The following is an 11,798-nucleotide window of genomic DNA, read 5'->3' on the forward strand; positions in this document are numbered from 1 at the left end:
TAATGTTATAGCTCGTAGAATAAACTGCAGATTTAAGATTGTGTAATAATGTTATAGCTCGTAGAATAAACTGCAGATTTAAGATTGTGTAATAATGTTATAGCTTGTAGAAGATTTAAGACTGTGTAATAAGCAAGGCCCCAACAGACCAGTCAGATTCAGCTGACTGACTCTGACACACGGAGCTGGATCACCTCCAGAGGCGGAAGCTCGCTGTGCGGTCCATATGGGAGATATATGCTCCTTCACATGCACCACTGAATCAATGAAGAAGACTTTTCAACCCGTAATATCATTTACTGAAATACACAACGCCAGTGGGTTGATGCCGGGATGGAATAGTGCAAGTGATGTAATCTGCACACGACTAATCAGATTATACAAATGAAATGCTGGTTTTGTCAGTGTTGATAGCAATATTGGCAGTTACATTCTCAGGAATGTGCGTTCCAGAATATCCAACCCTGCTGGAATAACTTCTCATTACCATTATTTACCGTTTCCTGCTTGTGGGGGCGTTGTTCAGTTATCCCCACACTTTGTAAATGTATTGTTCTTCATGAAGACTAGAGGAGTGTTTTTGGAGAACCTGTTAATGCAGAAGCGGTCTCCGGCAGTCTTTGCTGACATTTATCTAGATGGGAATTCAGACGCCGCGTAGGCATCGCTTGCTCTGATCAACCATCACAAGAGCTCCCGGAGGAAGCACGGAATCAGCTGCTCCCCGCCCTCCCCTCCCCTCCCCCGCCTCTACCGTCGGGTCTCCTGGAGAGAAAGAGAAAGAGAGGGAGAGCAGCCGACCGGTGCCACTCACTCACTCAGCATCTCGCTTTCCGGATAGCTTTGCACTGCTTCAGGAGACAGTGGCCAAGCGGGAAAATGTCAGCCAGACCCGGCTTCTATCGGCAGGAGCTCAACAAGACCGTATGGGAGGTTCCCGAGCGGTACCAGAACCTGACGCCGGTTGGATCAGGGGCGTACGGGTCTGTGTGGTAAGTCGAGCGGGTAGAGGAGAGGGGCGAGGCAGACGGATCATCACACCTCACACACAAACAAAACACACCGACACGACGTTTCTGTCTAAATCACTCAATGGCCCTACGGGATTTGTTTTTAGATTTTAAAGAAATGCGAGGGAGATCTGTCCAGCATTCTGCTCTTTGCGATTAGATCTGGAGGAGACGTTGATCAGTGCACAAGGCAATTCCGCGATAGACCAACACAAACGTTTTGCTCAGCTTTGTTTAATTGCCTACAGCGTCAAGCCGGTCTTGCATGAGTTCATTGTCTTGCCTCTTATACATGCGATATGAAGCACCTGTGCCCCACACGACCAGGCTACTCCACTCAAGCGGATGTTTGTGGGGAACTCGAATGCTCCCCGCCGGAGGTGATGCGTGATAAGTGGGTCGAACCAGTGACTCAGCGTCCCCCACGCCCCCGCTGTGAGTCGTGTTATGTTTATCATCTAAAGTTAGGTTTTGCGATAAACTATAATTTATTCGTTTTGCCACGGTGAGATGGGACTTTGTCGTGAAGCAGGCAGACTCCCCAGCGAAGTCATTTCTAAACAGATGAGACTAGGCCTGTGAGGGGTTCATGGTGTCATTAATATATAGTCCGTTTAGTTAGCGTCAGTGCATGTTCTCGAGTTAGACACCACATTGAATATGTAGCTACACTGTGATATTGTGCACTCTGTCATTCAGTTCAATTCCACTCAATTCAGTTTAGTTCAATTAATGTTCAATTCAACGTGGAGTCATAGCTGCGTTTCACAAGCTACTGCTAGAGTACTTCTTCAAGCTACTGCTAGAGTACTTCTTCAAACGATAAGCTACTTCTTCAAGCTACTGCTAGAGTACTTCTTCAAACGATAAATGCCGCGGCTTATGTAAGATGTTGGCTGGGGTCAAGACAGCAATATTTTCTCACTTCAAATCCACACGGTGGGGTAGGGAGGGGAGTTCAGCCTGGAACTTCAAAAGTTTTCTGACATTGTAGTAACGTCTGAAATACAGCTGCCCTGTTAGTTCTTGTGCTCCTGGGTTAGGGTTAGGGCTCCTGGGCATATAGAAACGCTTCCGGCTCAGAGGGCCAGAGAGTCTATTCAGTTCAGAGGGCCAGAGAGTCTATTCAGTTCAGAGGGCCAGAGACTATTCAGCTCAGTTCAGTTCAGTTCTAGTCATGTTCTACTCAGGTGTAGTCATTTGGTTCAGCTCTGCGTGTTCACTCTGTATGTTTATACCTGCAGGTCCATAACATCAGTGTGTGTGTGTGTGTGTGTGTGTGTGAGTGTGCAGGTCCATAACATCAGTGGTGTTTTAACACCCAGTGTGTGTGTGTGTGTGTGTGTGTGTGTGTGTGTATGTGTGTGTGTGTGTGTGTGTGTGTGTGTGTGTGATGTGCTTCCTCAGTGGTTCCTCATATGGCGTCCAAAGCTGAGGGGTTATGGATGCTTACATAAGCAGAGTCGGTTACGGTGTCAACATGCATAGCACACACACACGCACACACACACACACACACACACACAAACACACACACACACAGTGTGGATCTGATCTGGGTTAGACATGTTCTCCCTGGATCTGATCTGGGATAGATATGTTCTGCCTGGATCAGCCTAGGCGGCCGATGCTGCCATGTAAAGCCCTAATGGTCTCATCTACTTACGGGACATTCAGATAGGCACCCATCCAGAAATGCATTAACCACACACACACACACACACACACACACACACACACACACACACACACACACAGACACACAGTCACACACACACTCACGCACACACACAGTCACATTCTCTGTCTGTTTGCCTCGCTCACTCACACATCCAGAGGCTCACAGTGAAATCAATGACAACACACACACACACACACACACACACACATACAGTGGGAAAATGTCTGGTCTCTTTCCCACAGGGTGCCGAGAAGGAGAGAGAGAGAGAGACGGAGAAAGGAGAGGGAGAGAGAGAGACGGAGAGAGGAGAGGGAGAGAGAAAGAGAGAGAGAGTGAAGACAGGAGAGAGAGAGAGACGGAGAGAGGAGAGGTAGAGGGAGAGAGGAGAGGAGAGGGAAAGAGAGAGGGAGAGTGGAGAGTGAGAGGATAGGAGAGAGGGAGAGGAGAGGGAGAGGAGAGAGAGAGGGAGGAAAGAGAGAGAGGGAGAGGAGAGGGAGGGAGAGAGGAGGGAGGAGAGAGAAGAGAGAGGACAAGGAGAGGAGAGAGAAAGGAGAGAGAGAGAGAGAGAGAGAGGGCCATGTATGGATGTTGCTTTCAGTAGGGCCTACTGCAGAATGGGGCCTGGACCATATCAGAGGCACACACACAGACACGCACACACACACAGACACACACAGACACACACACACACACACACACACACACACACCCAGACACACACACACCCAGACACACACACACACACACACACTAACACACACACACACACACACACACACACACACACACACACACACACACACACACACACACACAGCCAGTGCTCCTCATGCCCAGACCATATATGGCACCAACCACTAGGGAGCACCAACACATCTCTTACTCTATCAGGTTGGTTTTAATGCAGAAGATTGTTTGAAACTTTCAGTAATTATGTTGGGTATAAAAGATAGTAATTTCCAGTTTACCTGGGTGGTTGTTGTGATTATATTATAGCGTTAGTTATTATAGTGGTTTGGCATAGTTATATACTGTAGACACATCTGTCTGTAGGATGTATATGGATTCTGTTATCAGGGCATTTAATACAGGTGTATGTGTGTACATATCTGGTCCTCACCGCTGCAGTACGTTTCATACATGGCTTGACCTCTCTGTTGTGTAGTTGTGTGTAGTTGTGTGTAGTTGTGCGTTTCATACATGGCTTGACCTCTCTGTTGTGTAGTTGTGTGTAGTAGTTGTGTGTAGTTGTTTATAGTTGTGTGTAGTTGTGCGTTTCATACATGGCTTGACTTCTCTGTTGTGTAGTTGTGTGTAGTTGTGTGTAGGTGTGTGTAGTTGTGTGTAGTTGTGTGTAGGGGCGCTAGAGGTGTGGCCCCCCTGGGTCTGATGCCTCTGTCTTACGGTCTCCACCCCCCCCCCCCCCCCTACGTGACTCACTTTCATTCCTCCTTTCCCTCCTCTCTCTGTCTCCTCATCTCTCTCCCTCTCCCCCTCCCCCTCTCCCTCTCCCTCTCCCTCTCTTATTCTCCCCCTTCTTACGGTCTCTTTCTCCTTCCCCTTCTCTCTCTCTCTCTCCCTCTCCCTTCTCTCTCCCTTCTCTCTCTCCCTTCTCTCCCTCTCCCTCCCCCTTCTCTCTCTCTCTCTCTCTCTCTCCCTCTCTCTCTGCCCTTCATCTTTCCTCAGCTCTGCGTACGATGTGAAGAGTCGTCAGAAGGTGGCGGTGAAGAAGCTGTCTCGGCCCTTCCAGTCTCTCATCCACAGCAGGCGTTCCTACCGGGAGATGCGTCTGCTCAAACACATGAAGCACGAGAACGTGAGGGCCAAGCGCTACTCTCTAAATACTACAACACTCTAAATACTACAAAAACACTCTTTTAATACTACAACATTACTCTCTTAATACTACAACAACACTCTCTTAATACTACAACATTACTGTCTAAATACTACAACATTACTGTCTAAATACTACAACACTCTCTTAATACTACAACACTCTCTTAATACTACAACAACACTCTAAATACTACAACCACTCACTCTTAATACTACAACCACTCACTCTTAATACTACAACCACACTCTCTTAATACTACAACACTCTCTAAATACTACAACACTCTAAATACTACAAAAACACTCTCTTAATACTACAACATTACTCTCTTAATACTACAACAACACACTCTTAATACTACAACATTACTGTCTAAATACTACAACATTACTGTCTAAATACTACAACACTCTCTTAATACTACAACAACACTCTAAATACTACAACCACTCACTCTTAATACTACAACCACTCACTCTTAATACTACAACCACTCTCTCTAAATACTACAACATTACTGTCTAAATACTACAACAACACTCTAAATACTACAACATTACTCTCTTAATACTACAACATTACTGTCTAAATACTACAACATTACACTCTAAATACTACAACCACTCTGTACATACTACAAAAACACTCTTAATACTACAACCACACTCTCTAAATACTACAACATTACTGTCTAAATACTACAACACTCTAAATACTACAACCACTCTGTACATACTACAACAACACTCTAAATACTACAACACTCTCTTAATACTACAACCACTCACTCTTAATACTACAACAACACTCTAAATACTACAACCACTCTCTCTAAATACTACAACCACTCTCTTAATACTACAACAACACTCTAAATACTACAACCACTCACTCTTAATACTACAACCACACTCTCTAAATACAACCACATTACTGTCTTAATACTACAACATTACTCTAAATACTACAACATTACTCTCTTAATACTACAACATTACTCTAAATACTACAACACTCTAAATACTACAACATTACTCTCTTAATACTACAACAACACTCTCTTAATACTACAACATTCTAAATACAACCACACTCTTAATACTACAACATTCTAAATACTACAACACTCTAAATACTACAAAAACACTCTTTTAATACTACAACATTACTCTCTTAATACTACAACAACACTCTCTTAATACTACAACATTACTGTCTAAATACTACAACATTACTGTCTAAATACTACAACACTCTCTTAATACTACAACAACACTCTAAATACTACAACCACTCACTCTTAATACTACAACCACTCACTCTTAATACTACAACCACACTCTCTTAATACTACAACACTCTCTAAATACTACAACACTCTAAATACTACAAAAACACTCTCTTAATACTACAACATTACTCTCTTAATACTACAACAACACACTCTTAATACTACAACATTACTGTCTAAATACTACAACATTACTGTCTAAATACTACAACACTCTCTTAATACTACAACAACACTCTAAATACTACAACCACTCACTCTTAATACTACAACCACTCACTCTTAATACTACAACCACTCTCTCTAAATACTACAACATTACTGTCTAAATACTACAACAACACTCTAAATACTACAACATTACTCTCTTAATACTACAACATTACTGTCTAAATACTACAACATTACACTCTAAATACTACAACCACTCTGTACATACTACAAAAACACTCTTAATACTACAACCACACTCTCTAAATACTACAACATTACTGTCTAAATACTACAACACTCTAAATACTACAACCACTCTGTACATACTACAACAACACTCTAAATACTACAACACTCTCTTAATACTACAACCACTCACTCTTAATACTACAACAACACTCTAAATACTACAACCACTCTCTCTAAATACTACAACCACTCTCTTAATACTACAACAACACTCTAAATACTACAACCACTCACTCTTAATACTACAACCACACTCTCTAAATACAACCACATTACTGTCTTAATACTACAACATTACTCTAAATACTACAACATTACTCTCTTAATACTACAACATTACTCTAAATACTACAACACTCTAAATACTACAACATTACTCTCTTAATACTACAACAACACTCTCTTAATACTACAACATTCTAAATACAACCACACTCTTAATACTACAACATTCTAAATACTACAACACTCTAAATACTACAACCACACTCTTTTAATACTACAATAACACTCTAAATACTACAACACTATAAATACTACAACCACACTCTAAATACTACTACAACCACACTCTAAATACTACAACACTCTTAATACTACAACCACTCTCTTAATACTACAACCACTCTCTTAATACTACAACACTCTAAATACTACAACACTCTTAATACTACAACCACACTCTCTAAATACTACAACATTACTGTCTAAATACTACAACACTCTAAATACTACAACCACACTCTAAATACTACAACACTCTTAATACTACAACCACTCTCTAAATAATACAACAACACTCTCTTAATACAACAACCACTCTCTTAATACTACAATAACTCTTAATACTACAACCACACTCTCTTAATACTACAACCACACTCTAAATACTACAACCACTCTCTTAATACTACAACCACTCTCTTAATACTACAACCACACTCTCTAAATACTACAACATTACTGTCTAAATACTACAACACTCTAAATACTACAACCACACTCTAAATACTACAAACACTCTAAATACTACAACATTACACTCTTAATACTACAACCACACTCTTAATACTACAACAACACTCTAAATACTACAACACTCTTAATACTACATTAACATTACTCTCTTAATAATACAACATTAGTCTCTAAATACTACAACAACACTCTTAATACTACAAACACAATCTCTAAATACTACAACCACACTCTCTTAATACTGCAACATTACTCTCTAAATACAACAACACTCTTAATACTACAAACACACTCTCTAAATAAATACTACAAACACACTCTCTAAATAAATACTACAAACACTCTCTAAATACTACAACAACACTCTTAATACTACAAACACACTCTCTAAATACTACAACCACACTCTCTTAATACTGCAGAGATCTGCACCAAATACATTCCAAACACACAGCCAAAAGTGTTCACATGAACTCAGTACCATCTGTAGTGTACCTCCTCCCATGTGTCATGTGTCCACCAGTACAGCAGTGTCAGTAGGGGAGGATTCTGTGTCAAGTTAAAAGTCTTATTACAGCAGTGTCAGTAGTGAAAGGATTCTGTGTCAGTTAAAAGTCTTATTACAGCAGTGTCAGTGGGGAAGGATTCTGTGTCAAGTTAAAAGTCTTATGCTCTATTGCAGTCTCAGAGATGATCCTCCCTTGCTAGCTAATCTCTGAGAGTCGTTAGGTCATCAATCATCAGTCATTAGTAATTACACTAATGAGCTCATTCTGCAAATTCAGCCGTTTCAGTCTAACTCTGTATCTCTGGTCCTCCTGCAGGTGATAGGATTACTGGATGTGTTCACTCCAGCTACCTCTCTAGAAGACTTCAATGAAGTGTAAGTGTGTGTGTGTGTGTGTGTGTGCGTGGGTGCGTGTGTGTATGAATATCAAAGGAGATGAGGACAGATAGTTCTGTGATAGAACGCTGCTGTCTATCTGATATGTTGACATGTTAATCTTAAAAGAATGAAGTGATTGGAAGTTTTTTTGATAATTGAATTGAAGAGAGTTTAACCTCTGTATCTTTGGATATGTTTGTGTGTGTGTATGTGTGTGTATGTGTGTGTGTGTGTGTGTTACCTGTATGTTCCCTCAGGTATCTGGTCACTAACCTGTTTGTGTGTGTGTGTGTGTGTGTATGTGTGTGTGTGTGTGTGTGTTACCTGTATTTTCCCTCAGGTATCTGGTCACTAACCTGATGGGGGCCGACCTGAACAACATCGTCAAGTTCCAGCGACTGTCTGATGAGCACGTGCAGTTTCTCATCTACCAGCTGCTCCGCGGACTCAAGGTGAGGCACACACACACACGCACGCACGCACGCGCACTCACGCGCACGCACGCACGCACGCACGCACACACACACACACGCACGCACACCCACACACACACACACACACACACACACACACACACACACTGCTGTCTGTTTCTTCCCCTCCACTGTCAGGAACCCTGATCATGTCCTCCTCTCCTCCTCTCTCAGTACATCCATTCAGCAGGACTGATTCACAGGGTGAGTATCAGCACTCGTTTCTCCTCTTTCCACACTCCTCTCCTCTCCTCACTCCTCATTCCTCACTCCTCTCTTATCCTCCTCTCTCCTCCTTTTCTCTCCTCCTTGTCTCTTCTCTTCCTCCCTCCTCCTCCTCTCTCCTCACTTCTATACCAAAGCATTTGTCATTGCAACACTTTTCTGGGAGAAGTGGTGCATTATCTGACAGAAGTGCAGGGGTGCCAATATAGTTGTCAGTGACTGTATGTGTTCACATTCAAAATCATCACCAAAATGATGCTTGGCCTCTGGGTTATATGTGTTTCAGTGTGTGAGAGAGAGAATGTCTATGTGTGTGTGTGTGTGAGAGAAAGAGAGAGAGCAGAAAAAGATATGCAAAGTGAGGGTACACACACACACACACAGAGACACACACACACACACACACACACACACACACACACACACACACACACACACATACACACATTATACACTAATATAGACATTCGTCCTTCATCTTTTGCTTTCTTCTTCTCTCTCTCTCACACACACACACACACACACACACCCCCCCACCCCCCCCCCCCCCCCCCCACACACACACACACACATATATTATACACTAATATAGACATTCGTCCTTCATCCTCTTCTTTCATCTTCTCTCTCTCTCTCTCTCTCACACACACACACACACACACACACACACACACACACACACATATATTATACACTAATATAGACATTCGTCCTTCATCCTCTGCTTTCTTCTTCTCTCTCTCTCACACACACACACACACATATATTATACACTAATATAGACATTCGTCCTTCATCCTCTGCTTTCTTCTTCTTCTCTCTCACACACACACACACACACACACACACACACACACACACACACATATATTATGTGTTCTCTCTAACTGTCTCCTCCTCCACAGGACCTGAAGCCCAGTAATGTGGCTGTGAACGAAGACTGTGAGCTCAGGGTAAGATTGACAGCGCTTGGGACCAATCAGAATGCCTGAGTGGGCTGGCTGCAATGTGATAACCCCTAACTCCACCCCTTGTCTTAGATCCTGGACTTTGGATTGGCCAGACAGACGGAGGACGAGATGACGGGCTACGTGGCCACGCGCTGGTACAGAGCGCCAGAGATCATGCTCAACTGGATGCACTACAACCAGACAGGTGTGTGTGTGTGTGTGTGTGTGTGTGTGTGTGTGTGTGTGTGTGTGCACGAGAGAGAGAGCAGCCAGCCATAAGTATTGGTGTCCCAGTTTTAATTTTGGTTGGGTCTTTAATGTGCGTGCGTGTATGTGTGTTCATGTGTGTGTGTATGTGTGTACGTGTGTGTGTGTGTGTGTGTGTGTGTGTGTGTGTGAATTATATATATTGTATTGGTGTCCCAGTTTAAATTTTGGTTGGGTCTTTAATGTGCTGGTGTGTATGTGTGTTCATGTGTGTGTGTATGTACGTGTGTGTGTGTGTCTGTGTGTGTGTATGTGTGTTTGTGTGTGTGTGTATGTACGTGTGTGTGTGTGTGTGTGTGTGTGTGTCTTGCAGTTGATATCTGGTCAGTGGGGTGCATCATGGGGGAGCTGCTGAAGGGGAAGGTCCTGTTTCCTGGCAACGACTGTATCCTTTGTTACCACGGGCAACCAGCTGTCTATGGCCTTCAGGCTCATGGTCACATGACCACCTCAGCATTCCGCCCCTGGAGCACAGTAAGGGCTGAGCTTCATAATTACAGAGGCAATGACAGAGGTGGTAAACCCCACACCACCCACCCTACATAGAGTGTGAACAGAGCTTTATACCTCTGGTTGTGGGGTTCATGTGGTGATGATGGTGAGATACCTCTGGTTGTGGGGTTCATGTTGTGATGATGGTGGCTGGTGGCTGTTAATAGGTACTGTGAGTTTGAAAGGGGTAGGGTGAGTCTTTTTGTGACCTATGACCCTTGACCCTAAGACCTGCTAGATATCGACCAGCTGAAGAGGATCATGGAGGTGGTGGGAACGCCGACCCCCGAGCTGCTCAAGAAGATGTCCTCCGAACACGTAACGCACTTCAAGAGCTTCTCCTTATAAAACTCTCTACTTCAGGGCCTCTGTATCATACAACTCTCTTCCTGTCTCTCATCCGTCCTGTAAAACTCTCTTCCTGTCTCTTAAGAAGACTTAAGCGTTCTGTAAAACTCTCTTCCTGTCTCTTAAGGTGACTTAAGCGTTCTGTAAAACTCTCTTCCTGTCTCTCATGCGTCCTGTAGAACTCTGTTCCTGTCTCTTAAGGAGACTCAAGCGTCCTCTAAAACTCTCTTCCTGTCTCTCATCCGTCCTGTAAAACTCTGTTCCCGTCTCTCATCCTTCCTGTAAAACTCTGTTCCCGTCTCTCATCCGTCCTGTAAAACTCTCTTCCTGTCTCTCATCCGTCCTGTAAAACTCTCTTCCTGTCTCTCATCCGTCCTGTAAAACTCTGTTCCTGTCTTTCAAGGAGAATTAAGCGTCCTGTAAAACTCTCTTCCTGTCTCTTAAGGAGAATTAAGCGTCCTGTAAAACTCTCTTCCTGTTCCTGTTTATCCTGTAAAACCCCTCCTCCTCCTGCAAAGCCCCTCCTCCTCCTGTAAAGCCCCTCCTCCTCCTGTAAAGCTCCTCCTCCTCCTGTAAAGCCCCTCCTCCTCCTATAAAGCCCCTCCTCCTCCTGTAAAGCTCCTCCTCCTCCTGTTAAGCTCCTCCTCCTCTGTCCTCCTCAGGCGCAGAAGTACATCCAGTCTCTGCCCTTCATGCCCCAGCAGGACCTGGAGAAGATCTTCAGAGGGGCCAACCCCCTGGGTGAGTGCCAACGACCAATCACAGGACACACAGCCCCGAATGGCCCAATCACAGGACACACAGCCCCAAATGGCCCAATCACAGAGCAGACAGCGCCCCAAATGGCCCAATCACAGAGCAGAGAGCGCCCCAAATGGCCCAATCACAGAGCAGA

The 11,798-nt window shown here is 43.6% G+C and overlaps 1 protein-coding gene across 2 annotated transcripts in view; it reads left to right on the forward strand.

The window, feature by feature from the left end:
• The first annotated feature begins 437 nt into the window (after positions 1-437).
• Positions 438-11,798, forward strand: part of mapk11 (mitogen-activated protein kinase 11) — a 14,303-nt gene continuing 2,942 nt past the window's right edge. The window contains exons 1-10 of one of the 2 annotated variants that reach the window (XM_012840163.3): positions 442-992; positions 4,378-4,507; positions 8,087-8,145; positions 8,489-8,600; positions 8,796-8,825; positions 9,752-9,799; positions 9,887-10,001; positions 10,377-10,448; positions 10,794-10,873; positions 11,566-11,644. In XM_012840163.3, the coding sequence (XP_012695617.1) occupies positions 880-992; positions 4,378-4,507; positions 8,087-8,145; positions 8,489-8,600; positions 8,796-8,825; positions 9,752-9,799; positions 9,887-10,001; positions 10,377-10,448; positions 10,794-10,873; positions 11,566-11,644 (838 nt within the window). In that variant the 5' untranslated portion in view covers positions 442-879. Of the gene's footprint in view, positions 993-4,377; positions 4,508-8,086; positions 8,146-8,488; positions 8,601-8,795; positions 8,826-9,751; positions 9,800-9,886; positions 10,002-10,376; positions 10,449-10,793; positions 10,874-11,565; positions 11,645-11,798 lie in introns of both variants that reach the window. The other variant, XM_031582938.2, reaches the window with a different exon arrangement.

Source organism: Clupea harengus, chromosome 16 (genome assembly GCF_900700415.2).
Source record: "Clupea harengus chromosome 16, Ch_v2.0.2, whole genome shotgun sequence".
Lineage (NCBI taxonomy): Eukaryota > Metazoa > Chordata > Actinopteri > Clupeiformes > Clupeidae > Clupea > Clupea harengus.